At 38.8% G+C, this 19,737-nt stretch overlaps 1 protein-coding gene across 1 annotated transcript in view; it reads left to right on the top strand.

Moving 5' to 3' along the window:
* The window catches only part of INSC (INSC spindle orientation adaptor protein), a 219,093-nt gene extending 201,768 nt beyond the window's left edge, over positions 1–17,325 (top strand). Inside the window, exons 11-14 of the mRNA XM_084632660.1 lie at positions 9,056–9,122; positions 12,923–13,078; positions 13,852–13,928; positions 17,141–17,325. Coding sequence (XP_084488786.1) covers positions 9,056–9,122; positions 12,923–13,078; positions 13,852–13,928; positions 17,141–17,269 — 429 coding nt within the window. The 3' untranslated portion in view covers positions 17,270–17,325. The remainder of the gene's footprint in view (positions 1–9,055; positions 9,123–12,922; positions 13,079–13,851; positions 13,929–17,140) is intronic.
* Positions 17,326–19,737: the final 2,412 nt, after the last annotated feature.

Here is a 19,737-nt window from a genome sequence, read left to right as displayed (position 1 = left end):
TCCATATTGCTTCTTGCAAATGGCCAGACATGCCTTTATCCCTGGAGACGGGTGTCTGGAACTTTGCAAACTCTCTCTGGCTTATCTTTATTTGATTCATTTAAGTGAAACAATATTCACACTCAGAATGTGTAGCAGAAATTAATTTTACTTAGCGATGAATCAGCCTTAAAGGAGTAATTAACTAAGAAGATTAACAGTTCCATATTGATCTTCTTTGCCACTCAGTTTAATGATTTGGTCATTTTCATTTTGAGTTTGAATTTCTCTCCATATATCAGCAGTATCAGTAAAAGTTTATGAAACACAGTGACCTTAGTAACAACAAAGATCATGACTTTCACCTCTACAGGGCAGGACTCATAAAACTAGGATACTGATAATTGAAGAGCAGGGCACAACTGGGAGGATATCCTTTATTCCACTGGATCCCAAAATGTACCTCTATTGCCCTCTAATGCCTGTTCACTCTCCCTCTATTTCTTCATCTTTCCCTTGCTAGCATCTTCACTGTTTCTGATAGTTGGAATTTCTAGGCAGCAGAACTGACCAGTAACTGCCAATAGTGGGGGGACAGAGAGAGGGCAGCAGCTTCAGCAGATGTTACTGAGCATGCTCAGTCTGTATGAGCATGCCAAGTAGGCACCTGACCCCGCCTGTCCCACACATCATCTCCGCTGGGTAGCCTTTAGTCTCCATTTGGGACTGAGTTTTCCCAAACAGTGAATAAACCTTCTGGCCATTTAGTCCTTTTAACACACTTTGGGTTTACAATGAGGACATTCACTTTGTATTACCTTTTTAGCCTGTAAATGAATTTTCCATCTGGTCCTAGTTATAATGCAAATACAATTTGATACCTTTGTTCACTATTGGTTAAACATGCTAATAAATCAACATTTGTTATTTAAAAGAAGACACATTATCATAGTCCATTGTGGCTATTTGTCTCCTTGCAATATAATTTCTTCAAGATGATGCTTCTCCATTCAACATATCTGATGAAAATTTCTTTAAAGACCCTTAATTAACTTAATAGTTTCCTCAAATTTCAATCAATTTTTTCTTTACAGAAGATTGATTTCCCAGAAGTGTTTTATTTCTGTAATGGACCACTGACACTAAGAAAACATGATTTAATATCATTCCATATTTCAGTGTCAACCAGACCACAAAAAAGACAAAAGGGGGAGTTCATCTTTTACAAATTCAGTAGAAGTTGTGGTTGGTTAGACTATTCTTTTTTTTTGGGGGGGGGGGGGGAGTTAAAAACTCTTTTTTGCAGTACAGAAAGCAGTTTTTGTTTACTGTAAGATGTAATGATACAAATGCTGCCAATTAATATTAAAACTAAAAAATGTAGGTGACATAGCTGTCTAGCTGGTTCTTATATCTGTGAGGTCCTTGTCAATTTAGATGGCTTCTATTAGATTTTGTATATGTGCTGTGAGATATTGAGAGGTTAATTTTATAAATCCATAAGACTAACGTGATGTGGCAACACTTGTAAAGATATGAAACATATATTTATTATTATTAAGCTATATAAGATTTAAAGAGAAGAGACTTCCTATAGAGTTTTTAAAATACACTGTAGACCTCCTAAGTCACTAATACATTTGTTTAGAGCCTGTTTTTTTACAGTGGTGCTAAGCACCCAGAGTTCTGAGTGCTCAGCATCACTGAAAATTAGCTTTTAGGCCTCAGTCTGGCAAAGCATGAACTCACATAACTTTTAAGCATGTGAGGAATTCCATTGGAGTCAATGGGACTATTGATGTACTTAGGTGCTTTGGATCAGGACTTTTTAAGGGAAGTGCTTAAATTTCTGTTCAGAAAAGTGTCTTTGTAAAAGTGTCATGGTGGGGCTCCGTGTTCATTATATCTCACCGATTCTATGATGATCGTGCTATAGACTACACCATTATAATTTCAAAATAACAAGTAAAATTTTGATCCCCCTGCACCAAGGCATAGCCCCATAGTATTAAAACTAAATGAGAATCTTATTCAGTAGTTGACAGCCTGTGACACAACTCAGATTTCATGTAAGTGGTACAAATACTTGCTGATCAGTTTATCTGTCAGTCTGATCTGTATTTCTAGGGTGCTCATCACCATTATGTTTGAAGTAATTGTTAAATGATACCTAAAATTAATGACTGTATCAGTATTTTGAGACAATGTCTCAGGGTGGAGGCTCACATAGCTTCCTGTTGCCTGACACTGTGATTTTGAGCTAAAATAAACTGTTGAAGCGGAGGTATACATAGCAAATGCAAAAGGGGGAAATACATCAGAAGAGACAGTGTAAAGACTGAATTTTTGACCAAAGAGAGACTGTTAATAAATGCAAAGAACAATACAATATGAAAAGTAGTTAACAGCACATGTGGATTACTTGCTGTTCTTACCTCAAGATTTTAACTGTTTAAATTGGTTTTAAGGGAAAAAAGCATGCAAAAGTCTTTATTCAATTTGTGGACTAATTGCTTCCGAATTTCATTTTGAAACATGAAGCTGTTTTTGATCTATAGGAGCATCTAAAAGAATCTTAAACCACAAAACCTCTTTCTCTTACTTTTTTTCTTTCCTTTTCTTTCTACTTCTAGAACTTAAAAATTGTGCAACCGATTTAAATCAAATTTGGCCTGAAATACTAAGTTGCCACGTGAAGTCAAGTTTCTTTCTGAACTATGAGCCCTTCAGAAATAGTTTCCAATCAAAATTAGTGATAGACAGATGTAAAACGCTTCAGAGATTTGGATAATCTTTCAGAAGCTGGGATGCTTATTCAGATTCTTATCCCAGTCTGTTCCATTTGAAAAGCTGGAAATCACCTGAGAAGAGGGTCTCTAGGAATTTTCAGAAATTCCTAGTGTAGGTAGAGTGGCTACAGCATGAAAATATCCTTTCTCAGGGTATTTTAGTGCTTCTGCTTCCAGCCCAACCCAGGCAATTCAGAGGTGTGTTTGAAAATCCCAAAGCAGGGTAACCCATTGGCTTCAAACCTCCAGACATTTTTTTTTTGTTGGTTCAGTTCTAGTTTGGCTTGATTCTTATCTTATCCAAGCTACTTTGCCCATCCCTAAATCTGAGCATGTACTGTAACTGCTGCTACTCATTAAAATACCAACTACTGATAAGAAAGAAACAAATATGATTTGCATCATGTGTAGGAACAATGGTAATGAGAACCCTAGTGTTTGGATACTCGAATACGTCTAAGGAATTGATGAAGTGTGAAGTTGGCTGAAATTTAGGAACTGAGGAGCAGGTCTTGGGCCCAGTGGAGATGTGGCTGTAAACCATCTTTCCCTTTACCTGATTTTGCTGTCTGGGTGCCACTTCCCACTCCCCAGCTTAATTTAGAGCGCATAGGGAATAGGAATTATCATTGTAAAAGACCTGTCTTAAATCCTCTCCCCAATCTATGATTTATTGTTGTGGCCACTACTTTGTGGGCAAAGTAGTGCAATTGTAAAGGCTTAGTGAAGAATGTCAGATACCTGTTTATACTGGGTAGAGCTTCACTGGGAGCTAGATGGTTGTTCTTGGTAGCAGCCCTCCACTGCTCTAATGGTGATATGCTAAAAAACCACAAAAATTCTGAGCAAAGATAAATTCCATTTGAAATCCTTGAGATACTTTTCAGATATCCAAACACTGCTGCTGATTTTTCTCTCTACCAGGAAGTATATAAATAATTCATCCCCCCTCCACCCCCCCCCCCCGCTACTCTATGGAAGATGAGTTAGTGTTCCCAATGGTGAGAGAATTTGATACAGAATAATGGTTCCTGAGTCAATGAGAGAGAGTATTGGTCTTTTTTTTTCCTGTTCTTTTTAGTTTTGCTCTAAAATCCATACTATGCCAAGTGTATGCTTGGTGATCTATTAAAAATTCAGATAACATTTCAGCTGCTGCAGCAATAACTGTGAATATGTTTTTGCATGTATGTGTTGCGCCCATCACTAAAAATTTAACTTGTATCTATAGTAAGGGGTGGGGAAGACAAGAGTCTTGGGTGCTATTACCTGAAGTTTATGCAAAACACAACCCAGTTACTTTGGTCTAGAAATGAGTAGATTTGTCTGAGGACTTGAGTTTACATCTTTAGTCACCAAAGAACGACTTACTGGGGAGTGATAATGCAAGCTCTTGCACTCTGCTCCACCAGTATGCCCCAGCCTTAATCTGGAAGGCCCACAACTAGGAGTTGACATGGTTTTCTTTCCTGAACATTCATGGCCACTTTGCAGAGAATGCTAATAAGGGTGTCATTGCTATCAATTGTGGTAGAGGTTTTGTTGATGCAGCTGCCTTTTCATGAACTCAACATAGATATCACTGGATAGCCATTGGGTAGTAACAATTTCCAGTCACAACAGCACTGCACTGGATTTTAACAGGTGACTCTGAGGTGAAATGGTATAGCTATTCCATTATCAATTCTTTGATTCTCTGAGTGACTCAGTCCTTCCTATCAAGAGAATCCAAAAAAGGTTCAGAGAAATGTGACTTCCTCTAGACATGGGAGTATTCTAAGGCCAATGAACAAAGACTGTATTTTGTGGCCAGTACCCTTCCCCCACACCTTATGGTTGAGGTTGCTATGTTTATTGACAGCTTTCCTAGAGATATTATGTCTAGGAATTACACTGCAGTACTGGAAATCCTGATTGGCTTGAGCTGTGACTTTTCCAATGGTCCTATAGATCTCGAGCATTGGCAGATAGTGAGAATGTGGTCTGTGTTCCATTTTCATAGATATCCTAATCTTGTACTGTCCTATGACACAGAATTCATTCGTTGCTAAAGGATCCAGACAAATTTCAAATTTGCAGCAAAGGAGATTTAGGTTCGATATTAGGAAAAACTTTCTAACTATAAGAGTAGTTAAACTCTGCAGTATGCTTCCCAGGGAGACTGTGGAATCCCCATCATTGGAGGCTTTTAAGAAAAGGTTGGATTTGTCAGGGTTTACTTGGTCCTATCTTAGTGCAGGGGTCTGGACTGGTTGACTACTTGAGGTCCCTTCCAGCCTACATTTCTATGAGTCTATGAAAAAGAGCATTTTCCTCAAAATGATAATTAGGCTGCATCTACAGATAGAATTTTGTTTTCACCTGGAAAGTGCATTTTTAGTGTTTACATTGTCCTTGGACTTTGGCCTGCATTACAGCGTGTCTCCATTCTATGAATCTTGATATGAGAGAGAGGAGTTTTACTTGTACTAAACTGGTCATCCCAAAAAGTGTATGATTTTTAAGAATAAGTACAAACACTTAGAGTAGCATCTTCTCCCAGTTAACCTGTATTCTGTGTTGCTTGTGTATGTAGTTTACATTACAAAAAGGTATGACACATTTTTCCACTGAAAAATTCTGCTCACTTTGAGTGAAATAATTTGAATTCTTCTCATGCTGTCAGATGGTGCTTAGAGCATAAACAAAGCACCACCATCCATCTATCCTGCACCATGTCCTCTATGATGATAAATCCTGTAAGTTTTCCCTCTCTGGCTAGCGTTTAATGAAGAGATTTTTTTCAGCTGGCCCCTTTGTCATGTTCTTACAGCTGCACAATGGCATGCCTGCCATGCTAGGTGCTCTGGCTTCATGCTTAACGCATGTCCCAGATAGTTCCAGCTTTTTCTTTTTTCTGGAAAATTTTCATGATAAAGGGTTGGGGCATTCTTTTTATTTGTTATAAATTAATTTAGTATAATACCTAGTATTTTTCAAAGGCCTTTCCTTTCAAAGGCGGTCAGACATCTGTCTGGACCTTTGGTGGGCTTCTGGATTTCATGTCTGTATGTTAAGTTGGAAATAACAGTTGAGTTGAAGATTCATAGTTTGGTCTTTACTCTAAAGCTTAAGTGCCTTTAACACTACTTAAGACCTTCAAATAAGGCTCTAGTTGGGCCTGAGTGATGCATAAGCCTCTGCATAACCCTCTGCACAGGGGTAATTTAACCCTTTTTGTCCAGTGCACAAATATCTCTCAAAAATATGCAGTCCTGTATAATCAAGGAAAGCAGAGCTATCTTGATCGAGCCCAAATACACCCCTTACTCAAATCATTTCTTGTATAGAAAGATACACAAAACATTTTTATATATAAAAATACTTATTAGATAAAATAACTTGAAGCCGTGAAATAATTGGCATGTATTCAAATTGTGGTTAATTGAATTCATCTATCACTTAGAGAGCCACATGGGGTACTGACTCTGCATAGAGGAAGTAATTTTCATTAACAGGATATAATTTAGAATGAAAAAATATATACACGCTGCTTGAAACTCTGTTAATAATTAACATGGAATAAATACCTAGACATATATTGAGTTTCCATTTTTCTACCTGTCACTCTTTAGAGATTCATCAGCTCATTTGCATCCTAAGTAAATGAATTTATTCAGAGAGATGACACTGTAACACTGCCTTGGAAAGTGGAAGACCTTTATGTCAGAGCACCAAAAATTAGTCACCTTTGTTACTATAATGGCAGAGTGAGATCAACATTAATGGTAATTTGTTCACATGCTTGCTTACATCTGTCAAGGAAGTTTGTTTGTTTGCGAACACAAATCCTACAACTAAAAGCTGTTAGCCAAATCTGTCCTCCTTCAGTCCATTATTCCTCAAGCAGATCAACAGCATCAAGTTAGAATAAGGAAAAAAGAGAACAAAAAATCCTTTTAGTACAATTATTTATTTGTTTTGTTTTGGAATTTACATATAATAATGGTTATTCACAATCCCTTTACACAGTAATGTCAACAACATGTGTGGTTCTTTGCATGCAGCAAGATATGCAGGGAGTTATGTGAATGTTAAATAACAATATCTTTGCATGTGACCCTGAAGCGCTGCATCATCAAGACCAGTATAGTATAGTTGATTGAGTATGGGATTAGGAGTTAGCTGTTTCTGAGTTCTAATCCAATTTCTATCGATAAGTCATTGTATGGCCAAAGAGAAGTTGCTTTGGACCTGATTTTGAGAAGCACTGAAGACCCACAACTCCTACTGTGATTGCTTAGCAGCTCTGCCAGTCAGGTCCCTAATTTCTGTCACATTTCAGGGTGCAATCCATACCAGTGAGGGTGGTCAGCACCTGCCCTGAAACCAGGGCTGCTTCACAATGCTTTGCTGTTGTAGCTCCCAACCTGGGCCTCTCACAAACAGGATGCAGGTCACACATGACTGAATGTGTGTGTGTGTGTGTGTGTGTAGCCAAAGCCCTGGTCCAGTAGTTCTGACCCAGCAGTCTGTCAGCAACACTCCAGTCACACTCTGGCTTCCACCAGCCTTGGTTGCTACTTGCAGGGTGACCCAATGCACTCTCTGTTCTCTAATTTCCCCCAAACATGTATTCTGCACTGTACAGTCCTCTCCAGGGTAGTTCAGATATGAGAGGTCTGTTGTCCCTGTAAACAGTCAACATTCAACAGTTTGCTACTTTAACTGGAGTTACCCTAACAGTTCGGTTTAACTACAACACAAGATTAGTTTTGATTAAAAAAATGTATTGAACTACAAAGAGATTTTAAGGATGTGCAAGTCTAAGGTATTAAAGTCAGAAGTGATTACAAGAGAAATAAGGATAAAACGCTTTCTAGTAGCTAAAACTTTAAAAAGTTAGATTTGGCTCAAGGTAAAAAATCCTTACCGTATGTTCCCACCAACATTGACCCAAACTCTCAGATCAGAATCCCCATGCAAAGTCAAAGGGCTGCTTCCTTTGTGTTCTTAGGTGAAAGGGAGGGAGTGATAGCTTGGGGTGTTTTTGCCCCTCAGTTTTATAGTTCAGTCACCCTTTGAAAGGCATTTTCTGAGGGTTACCCTAGATAAAGTTCATTCCAGCTGTGAGGATGGAGACATGGAGTCTTGTGGCAAAACAGGTTCCATGTTATTGATTGCTAAAACGCAGATCTCTCTGTTCCTGCCCCTCTTCCTTGCCAAAGAATGACCACTTGGCAGGTGAAGCTAATCAACTTTGACACCTGGAAGGAGGCGTAAGCTTTTCCTTTGTCTTTGAGAAACTGGTTTACTCAATCCCCAGACTTGTCTGGTAAACGCATTGTAGTCATAATTTCAGTTTATGTTCAGAACTCTTAATATGCATTTTGTACATACTTTACAGAAGAATATTAATCAGTGTTACCAGTTTTTAAATGATGCTTCCCGAGGCATATTTTGCATAAAGATTATTGTAATAATGTGTAGGGTGTGAATACTTGATTAAGAAGCACTGAAGACCCACAACTCTTATTGTAGTTGCTCAGCAGCTCTGCCAATCAGATCCTTCATTTGTTTCCTCAGCTGCAAAATGCGACTATGGCACCAATTCAGGAAAACATTTAAGCAGGTGTTTAAGTCCATCTCTGTTCAGGACAACACTTGAGCAGGTGCAAAATCCCATTGACTTAAATATATGTGTTGTCCTTGAATAGGTATGCTTTCCAGAATCAGGGCCCAAAATACCAACCTCCCAAAGGGGTTAAGAGGATTAATCAGTGTTTCTATCATGCTTTGAAGATTAAAACTGACTTCTAAGTAGTAGTATTGCTTGGATATACACTGAAGTTCTTAGTAGTTACTCAATGGGAGTTTTGTCTGAATTTGAGTATGGAATTCAGGATTTGTACCCAAATGAACACTGCTAGAGGCCCAATTGTTTGTAGCCCTTCAGCCTCTTTATGATGATTTAGCAGCATAAAGAGGCTTCCATAAAGCATGCAAATCTTACCACCAACCATCCACAACCTCCATCTGGCAACCCCCAGTACATGTTGGTGGCATGGCTGGGGGAAAGGAGACATAATTGGAGTGCCACTACACTCCAGCTACTCTTGAATGTTATTAACAGCTGAGTGAAGTTGAAGCAACCTCAGAGTATGGAGAAGTGATAATAAAATGTCAGCCCACAAGGATAGTTTTTGATTCTACTCTATTGTTCCGGTTGTTATACTATCTTATTGAGTATATTTATCATTTCTGAATTGTAACATTATATTTTATGTTCTCCTCTCTCATTAATGCAGGTTGTGACAATATTAGCAAACATGTCTGTGCTGGACCAGTGTGCTTCAGAAATAATTCAAGGAAATGGTATGTATTTAAGCTAAGTTAATGCTGTATTTGTATGTATAGAATGCACATGAGAAAAGGAGAGAGCTTGAGAGGTGACCTGTGTTAATCACAGGGCAACATGATCTACGGATGCGATCCAATGCAAATGAAGCCTGTTGTTTGCTATAATTCTTAGTGGAATCTGCATCTGCTGGCCAATACAGGTTGATGGGGGATACAAAGTGAGGTCTCGGAATGGCCTTGTAATTGAAATATGCTGCCGTTCTACAAAATGATTTAGAAGACTTCAAATATATAGCCATCCTGCTGATTTCATATTTATAGTTCACGTCATTACCCACAGCTGTATGCTGAGGCAATCTGAAGCATTTTGATAGTAACATTTGTTTCTGTAAATTAAGACTTAAGATGTTTGAGAAGACCTGTGATTCTCATAAATCAGATTACATCATCTATGTATTAAACTTTGCACATTAGCATCCTGCATTTTGCATTGTTTCATTCAAACTGTACAATGCCATAACAAGACATTACTGCTCCAAAATGTACAAACAGCAGCAGCAATGCTTTCCCATAGCCCTTTAACGATTATTTTTGGCAAAACTTCATTATTTGGGAAATGTACATTTTAGATTTGATTCTGATCAACAAGGAGGAATTGGTTGCAGATCTGAAGGTGGAAGGCAGTTTGGGTGAAAGTCATCATGAAATGATAGGTTTCATTATTCTAAGGAAAGCACAGCAGAATCAGGACAATGGATTTCAAAAATAAAAGCAGACTAACAAACTCAGAGAACTGGTAGGTAAGGTCTCATGGGAAGAAAATGTAACCGTAGTGGTAGGTATACTTAGTGCGGAAGGAAAGTTACTAAGTGATATCAAAAAGATTGGGGTGTTTAATGCCTGTTTTGCTTCAGTCTCCACTAAAAAGGTTAATTGTTACTAGATATTCCAGTGTAATTAATGTTAAGAAAAATGGGGAAGGAACGTAATGAGGCAAGAACGGGTTAAAGGCTATTTGTATAAATGTATTTGGATACATTCAAGTCAGCAGGCCCTGATGAAATGAAGTAGTCAGAATACTTAACTAGCTGAAGCAGTCTCAGGATTATTAGCATTTTTTTTGAGACGTCATGGAGGATGGGTGAGCTCCCAGAGGACTGGAGAAAGGCAAATATAGGGCCTGCCTTTAAAAAGAGGAACAAAGAGGACCCAAGGAATTAGACCAGTCTGCCTAACTTTAATATTTGGAAAGATACTGGAACAACTTATTAAACAATCGAGTTGTGTGCACCTAGAGGATTATAACGTTATAAGGAATAACCAGCTTAGCTTTGTCAAGGACAAATCATTCCACACCAACTTAATTTCCTTCTATGACAGATTTACTGGCCTAGAGATAGGTTGGAAGCACTAGACTTGATATCTTTGGATTTTTAGTAAGGCTTTTGACTGTCCCACATGACATTCTCTCATAAGCAAACTAAGGAAATGTGGTCTAATTACTGTAAGATGGATGCACAACTGGTGGAAGGACCACTCAAAAGTAGTTAATGGTTTGCTGTCAAACTGGGAGGGATATCTAATGGGGTGCAACAGGGGTCATTCTTGGGTCCAGTACTAGTCAATATTTTCATTAATGACTTGGATAATGGAATGGAGAATATGCTTATAAAATTTGTAGATGACACCAAGAAGCTGGGAGTGGTTGCAAATACGTTGGAAGACAGGATTGGAATTCAAAACAACCTTGAGAATTGGTCTGAATTTAACAAGAAGAAATTCAATAAAGTGCTTCCGTTAAGAAGGAAAAATCAAACGCCCAATTACAAAATGGGGGAATAGGCTAGGCAGTACTACTGTTGAAAAGGATTTGGGGTTGTTAGTGGAGCACAAATTGAATGAGTCAAAAACATGTTGCAGTTGCAAAAAAGGCTAATATCATTCTGAGGTGCAGTGTCATATTTAAGACACAGAAGATAATTGTTCTGCTAAGGAGTACTGTGTCCAGTTCTGGGAATCACACTTTAGGAAAGATGTGAACAAAAGGACAGTGGACAGAGTCCAGAGGAGAGCAACACACATGATAAATGGTTTAGAAAACTTGACAGATGAGGAAAGGTTAAAAAACCCCAAGGTATTATAGGAGAATGTAAGGGCAAGAGAACAGTCCTGTGGATAAGGAAATAGCAGATCTAACTGATTTTATGGTGGTACCTGGTAGCAGCTCTATATTTATGATTATATGATCTTAAAATGGGGTATAAATTCCTGTTGTTCTCTAAAAGTACATGGCTAATCAGTGAAGTTTCATACAGCTTTTTCTGTCCCATGAAGTTTAGTTTGGTTTTGCTTAATATGTTTTTAATAGAAAGGGTTTGAATTTGAGTTGTGGCTGAAACATTTATTTAGCAGGCCTACTTTTTCAGTGTTGACTAATACTCTTAAAATCATTTTTTGTTTACACAAAACTTTGTAGACGTGGATTCTGAGGAGAAATGATGCAATGATCTGTTTGCTAAATATAATTAGTTTAGGGTAATTTTTAGTTTTCTCACGTTATAGCTGAAAGTGTTGTGCACACAGACCTGACTGATGGAGGATTGGCACAAACTAACCTGGATTCAGGAGGGTCCATGGACACATAGGAGGCTTAGGTTTTCATTTCCTTACTTTTTTGTGTTTGTGTCATGTGTGTGTGTGTGTGTGTGTGAGAGAGAGAGAGAGAGTGTGAAGTAAAACTGCCTTACAACAAGGTTTTCTTGTGTATTGATTACACTATATATTAGGGTCATGCTGTGTGTAAATTCATGCATTTTCAATTAGGCATCCTCTAAACAGTTTGTTATTACAGCTTCATCGTTACTAAATACAGACCCACTATTTCAGTCTACTCCTCGTAGAATCAAATCCTACAAGGTGCTGAGTCCTTCTGAGAAGTGATGCGCACTCTCCACTGCCACTGAAAACAATAGGTCTGATTCTCTTCTCACTCAGATTGGTATAAATCAGGAGGAACTTTATGGAAGTCAGTGGAGTTACACCAATGCCAAATGAGTGACAGAGGAGAAGCAAGCCCAGTGGGAGTGGAGGGCACCTAGCATCTTGCAGGATCAGGTCCTTGCTGAATTGACACTGCCGGTTTCAATAAATTGTGAGGCAGTTTGGGGATGTGCATGGACATCCACTATAATCTAAGGAGAGACCACACATGTTCACTTCATTTGTGATGAGTAAACCTTATTTGGACCCAGACCAGGGTGTTAAAATGTTAATGCATTAGAACACTGTGCCATCTAGCCTTCCCTCTTAGCCAGTGAGAAGATGCAAGTAAGTGATCAATTTAGTTCTGGCACATGTCCATGTAAAACGTAGACTTACTTAACCAAAGTGTGTCAGTGGTACAGTAAAGTCTGCATATTTCCCTCTTGTTGGAAGCTAAGACCAAGGCAGCTGCCTCTAGGCTTGTGAGAACGGGTGAGATACAACGTGTGCATAATAGTTTCCTATGTCTGTATAATATGGTAGCAGTTGGTTAGAAACCAGAGATACTGATGAGAGAAGAGTCTTTGGAATTGGAAGATCTTGGATGGGCTGTCTTCTCAACTTTGGTTTCTAGCTCTGATTCTAATTGGAAGCAATTAATATTTTTGTAAATTATGTAAATGTTCTAACAAAAATATATATCAATAATATTAAATAATAGATGTAGGTAACAATAAATACATAGACAGAAGTATACAGATTATTGACATTCTGAGTAAAATCCTGAGTAAAATCCTCTATTAAACTAATGGGAGTTTACAACTTCTTTGTAGGTGTTCAGCTTTTAATGGAAATGCTCTTTGAGAGATCATCTTCTGGGAATTCAGCAGAAGTCACTGCTTGTGAGCGAGTTCAGCAGAAATCTGCCGTTACTCTGGCACGGCTCAGCCGAGATCCTGAAGTGGCACATGCAGCCATAAAACTCAGCTGTAAGAATTTAATGCTAACCTAGTGGCAGACAGTAAAATATGGAGAGAATGAATTCCAGCTGAGACTAGGGCAGCAGAGGCTTTTGCTGGTTTAGCAAGGAGAGAGGCTCTCTGATATCACTTGTTAATGGTTGCGCTCTACAGACCACGAGGTTTCCTGCACAGTCTGTCCTGACAGTGGATGTGGAGAATGTGCTAAATGAATTTATGGCTAATTTTTCAGTGGAAACTGAGGTGCAGCTTCCTCCTACACATAGCTAGAGATGGAGGGGATGGGGATACAGAGCTTTTACAGTGACTAGCTGTTGCTGTGACACTTGAAGATGCAGAATCTACTCTCTCCTCAACTTAAAACCTCATACATGTGTGACTAGTAGGATCCTCCAGCAAAGAGAGACAGTAGGTACCAGATTTTTCAAATTTAAAAATTGAGGAAAAAACATGTCTGTTTTGGGGAGTTGGGGGATGATGGATAGGAAGGATTTTTTTTTAGGTCAGCTCTATTCATTGTAAAAGAGCAGTAGAGGGTAAAAACAATGTATTGTTTATGCTTTGCCGTTATCTAACTGGCAATTTTAAAGAGCACAGCTCGTTCTAATGCATGTGTGCAGAGTTCCTTCTATACGTCTTGTATAGCAGTTGTATTCATTCATAATTGTATTAAATGAGACAGATAAAACAAAAGAATCCACCAGGCTGATTTTTGGTGTCAAAATGGCAAGTTTTAGATAGCAACAAACCTTGTTTATCTTCATTCTTTTTTACTATTTTAGGTATTCCTCGCCTTATAGAACTCTGCAGATCACCCACTGAAAGAAATAACAGTGATTCTGTTCTAGTGGCTTGTCTGGTAGGTGCACTTAAGCCATCCTTTATCTCTCCTGAAAAATGCAAAAATCCTATTAGTTTCAGTGGGATTTCAGTGTGTGTAAGTAACACAAGTTTGTTGTAAATTACATGTCAGACTCATCCCTTCCTATCTTGGGCCCAGTGCTGAGTACCTTAATTCCCATTAAAATCAAGATTGGCACACAGTGATAGGGTGTACCAGTCCCTTCAAGGCCCTCTGCTCGAGGCCCTGCACTCCTACACACACTGCCCAGGAAAGGAAAAATGAAGGTGGGTCCTCTAGGGCTGTCTGAAAGGCTGCACTGAAGAAGTCAGAGCCTAACAGGCTCAAATAAAAGGAATCGTAGGGCTTGCACAGGTCAGTTCCTGGCTGGGACCAGAAGGGTGAGGAAGGGCTGTGCTCTGGCCAGAGGAGCTCGATGGACAGACTTACTGTCCCTGGGAATGAGAAGACCTGGAAGATTTGACTAGTGGGTTTGTGTCCTCTTCATCCTCAGTGACGTTACAGTCGTGACCTATTTAATTTCACACTGGGAGTTGGTTGATTCTCATTGTATTTTAAAACTCATCCAATGGCTTCTAACCTCCTCCAGTTTCCTAGATCACTCACAGTCAAACATTGGAATAGGACATGGTGCAAAGACAATCCTTTCTCCTGGCTCTGACTTCCTTTGGATAGAGTTCAAACCTCCATCATAAGTGGAGCTGGTAGCAAAGCCTATAGTTAAGGTTGCCTGACACTTTCCGTCATAAGACCTCTTTTCAGGTGCTTATAACTTAGGCAAAGCTTAACCATTTGAGAGGAGCCTGAAGGGGTGGAAAATTTGTACTGATTGGGCAAAGAGACTGGAACTAGGATGAGGATTCCCAGGGGGTTGAGAGACAGGACTGGCACGGGGGCAGGCTGGAGAGGATGTGGACACACTGGGTCAGGCTTGTGAGGAACAGAAGCAGAAGACTCTGTACGAACTAGAGTACATTTCTTTCCATCACCAGGAATCGAACCCAAGATTCCTGAGTCTGAACCTTCCTCTGCTGTTGACAGATATCCATGAAATCCACAAAGTGTGTCTCGTCCCCCACTAGTGGCTTGTATAAGTAAAGGATGACAACTTGCTACTGCTATCAGTTACTTTATTAGCCAAGTGCCAGAAGTCTGGGCAGTGGATCTAAAGGATTGAACTCTGCTAATGATGCCTCTAGGGGCCGGTATGATTCCACATGATGGAATTTCTGTATTTTCAGTTTGCTTTTTTAAAAACCCAGAAAATCACTCACAAAAAGTATGTTTAAAGAACATTTAAGGTTGCAAAGTCAAGTACTTAAAAGTTAGGAAATGCCAAAATTTAAAGTTACATGTACAATCTTGAACAGCGCCCTTGTGTGTAGGCATTATGATATGGTTTTTAATTACATGATCGTATACTATTTTTTTCTACAAGACCCCTTTTGAGTGGTTACTTGGCAACTTTAACTTTTCTTTAATATAGTTTTTGTGTGTAATAGATATTACTGGACCTCCTCACTGCCATTGATTCTGTAAGGTGCTGCTTACAGGACCTGTCAGGAGAAGGAAATGCCAGCACTATATTAGCTTCATTCATTCCTCTAAGGTATATCAGAATGAATCCTGACAGAGTATTTACATATTGAATGGACAGGGTTCAATACCGTCAGCTCTCTTCTTCGGTAAATATGAAGCCAGAATGTGTACTGTCAAAGTGCAGAATAAGACTCTTGCGCATGGGGGCAGGGCACCTTCAGTGAGATAAACATGACTATGGAATGCCTTAGAGGTCAAGAGCAGACTGAGTTCCAACTAGGCCATGTTCACATCTAAATGCAAGGGCTGGTTCTTCAATAAGGCTTTGTCACACTTCCTGGGGTACCCAGGGTTGTGAGGCACCTTTCTATCACCTGACTGTAGTGTGAGGAAGCCTTGTCTATGCCTGCTGGGGGTCAGCTCCCCAGTTCCACTGGCCACTCTGTCTGTTGGTGATAGACTCACTCCAACCCCTGAGCCTGCTGAGTGTCTCTCTGGAGTGCCCTGCCCCTGGTCCACTGGATACTCACAGTAGTCACAGATTGCCTCAGTTTGCCAGTCCACTTAACACACATAATTTAGATATGGTTATAGTGAAAACAAGTAGAAGTTATTAACTAAGGATAGAGATTCAAGTGACAGCAAGTAGAAGTATTGGAAACAAATAGTTACATATAAAACAAAACCATAACATGCATTCTAAAACCTAGACTTAATTAAGTAGGTACTCTTTTCTCATGTAGAGAAATCTCGCCTAAAGTCCTTTGTGTCTTACATCCAAATTGGCTGTGATCCTCCATTCATAAGACAAACATGCTGTTAGCTTACTCCTGAGTCAAGGATCCAGGGTGTACTTCTGAGCACCCCGATATATCACAGTAATCCATTGTATTTACTCGTAAAGAGGATCTCCTCATGCTATTTATTTCATCCTGTAAGTTTCCTCTCTTGAAGATTTCACAATCTCTTGATGAGCATTTGGCTTGCTATGCAAACAGGCATCCAGCGTGAGACGTACAATCAGAGGTGAAAGTAAGCTGGTATGGGCCAGTACGGCATACCGGTAAGAAAGTGGCCACTGGTACGGGCCAGTACACAGCCAACATTGAGCAATGTACCGGCAGGGCCACTGATATGCATGGCGGGGGGAGACAAAAGGGGCAGCTGCCCCGGGGCCAAGCAATTTAAAAGGGCCTAGGGCTCCTGGCAGCGGGAGTGTCTGTTGCCTCCTGCTTGAAAGGAACCTGTCTGAGACATGTCAACTCCTGGTTACCAGCCTTAAGAACATAATATTCAGTACAGTCTCACAACTCCTTAAATATCTATACATATATTTCATAAAATGATTGATGCCCAGTGGGCTACTGGCTGTCAATAGGGAGGGGAAACAAAGGTACAGAAAGTGAAATGACTTGCCAAAGGTGTCGCAACAGGTCATGCATTAAGGTCATGCATTCAGTCAATGCATTCAAAAGAACAGCTTCATAATCAAATTGAGAGGGAGATTTAACTGGATGAGTGGACAATTCAGTCTAGTACATAGGTCCTATGCTGGCTCTGTGCACAGGGGTCAGTTTCAAGTATTGACCATTATAGTGCTCACCAATATGTTATGGACTCAAAGTGAAGAATTTACTAATCCTTAATTGTACTGTCATTGTTTCTGACAGGCAGCATTACGAAGACTAGCAGTTATGAGTCCTGATGGCCTTGAGGATTCAGATTTCCAGCAGTTGGTAAAGCCTAGACTTGTGGATTCCTTTTTGCTGTGCACAAATATGGAAGAGAGCTTTGTATAAATGACTAAGTGTAGCCTCCAAAGCAATTGAAATAACACATGCAGAATGATGTAGTTCTAACAATATTATTTTTATGATTAATTTATTTTAAAACTAAGGTCTGGTATGTAGAGAAAAAGGAACAGAAAAAGCAATCTTGTATCAGTGGTTTGAGCAAGTAATCAACCCCCTCCTTCCCCCCCCGTTTTTCTGCAATACTTATGGACATGTCAACAAATCAGAAAATTATGATTATAACTATTGTCATGTTAGATTTGGGGCCAGATTTTCTTCTTGATTACACTGGTGTGATGAGATTGCAGCATGATAACTAGGGAGAATTTCATCCCTTGATTTTAAATGTTATGACATTTTATCACTATTTCTTTGTAATTACAGTACTATTAAGTTGTCCAAAAGATTTATTAGCTTAATGCACTCATTTCACAAAAATTGATTCTTAAAAATGCAAAAATAAACTTGAATACAATAGAAACAGTACCCTCTGGGCACAAAATTCCCAAGTCTCCATTGAGTTATGCTGATTTGCTGATATGTTGAAGATCTGGTCCTACTTTTTTTTTTTTATAAACAGAACTGTGGAAATATCTGCACAGGATTAGATACTGAAGGTATGTAAGAAATCAAATAGCCACATTTTCAAGACTGAATTCTGAGATTTTTTGAGAGTTGATTTAGGCTGTTTAAAAAATGTGGTCCTTTACAGAATATATAGTTACAGGTCATTTTTCCCCTATTTTAATTATGTGAAATTAAAAAATCCTGGAAAATGATAGTTTGTAAAAATATGTACAGAAATATACCTGATTCTGTACAAAATGTTTAGATATCCACAAATAACTTAGCATGTCACACAAATCCGTTTTCCTTGCATTCCATAGTTGTACGTGAATTCCCGTAGTGCATAAGCCCCAACATATTTTTAGTGATTCAAGCCAATACTTGTTTGAAAGTATGTGTGCATATTTTTTAAAAAAACTAGTAAACAGATTATAACTCTGACTGAACCTTGAGTTATTCTGTTTTCCTAGCTTGTCATTTTTCTTTAAAATGTAGGGTGGAATTTTAAAATTCTCTCAAAGTTGGCAGAAGAAAATTCCATTTGTAGATGTTTACATAGAGGGTAGAATTGACTGAAAAATGGGAATTTTTTCATCAAAAATGTTTGAACTTCGAAATTTTTCAGCCAGGATGTCATGGGAGTCTTTTTGCTTCTACATCTCTATAGTAACTCAGGAAGATTTGTGTTTTTGACGTTTTGTGGTTGTTTGTGAATACTGTTCTGAATAATTTGTGGTAGGCAACTATCTGGTGCTAGGACCTCTGCAAAAAAAAAAAAAAAAAAAAGGAAAGAGAAACCCTACTTCCTGAATTTACCTCACAGAAGTGTTCTGAGGCTTAATCCATTAATATTTGTTAGTGTTTTGAGATTTGAATGAACGGCACTGTGCAAGTGCTAAATTGTCATCATCGTCCCAGTTTTGATGAAAGATGCTTCCACCTTTCATCCTATGTATGACAAAGTCCAGCTCGTTTCCAGATGTGTAGGAGCACAGAAGAAGTTTATTTGCTGACATCTTCATGGTGATGTCTTAGGTCAACCATGTATTTATCCTGGATGAAGGTTAACATGTTTTTTATAAATATTAGCATACGTACAGTGACCGCTGCTTTAAGCAACCACTCAAAGTTCAGACAAAAATCAGATGCTTTACAGAGATGCTTTTCTTATATGAGTGGAGATTACTTCTGCTTAGTATACCATGACTTTTTTGAGGCGGTCCTTTAAGACGTGACCGTGCACTGTAAGGATTGGTCTGTTGTAAAGGCTTCATTGTATTATACCAGTGACTTTGGCACTTTCCTCACTAAAAGTAAATACATATTTGAACTGACACATTAAATGGTGAAATCATCATTCCTGGTGTAAACCATTTAACTTGATAGCAACACATAGGATATTAGAGTTTACTACAGGGATCCTATTAAGATGTTATTTATCTTTATAATCCAAAATTGCATATAAAGGGCCAAATTCTGCTCTATCCCATTGTTGTAAATCTCTCTTCTTTGGCTCTAGTTAATGTCAGTTATTCTGTATTTGCATTCGTGTAGCTAAGAGTAAAATTTGTCCCATAAAGTGTTCAAGTCAACAGCTGCATTCAAAATGGATAGGTACAAACTGCATGCCATTGTTCTGCTGAAAAACGTGTCACATCCAAGAGGGGACAGAATTCACTGGTACATGTTATGCCTGTGTAAGGCCACAGGGATGTTTATATAAGCACCAAAAATAGCTATCAATAAAAATTAAAGAAGTCCATTTCTCATGTGCACGGACACCACTTTGCGCTACTTTGTCAGTCTAACATGGGTACACGTGGAATTTACATTGCCAGAATCACATGAAGTAGAACTGTGTGAATAACTGATTTTTTGGTCATCTCTGTGGCTGTTCTGAAAATTTA

Source organism: Lepidochelys olivacea (genome assembly GCF_965140295.1).
Source record: "Lepidochelys olivacea isolate rLepOli2 genome assembly, chromosome: 6".
Classification (NCBI taxonomy): Eukaryota; Metazoa; Chordata; order Testudines; family Cheloniidae; genus Lepidochelys; species Lepidochelys olivacea.
The sequence above is the reverse complement of the archived record's forward strand: the minus strand, read 5'-3'. Positions and strand labels throughout refer to the sequence as shown.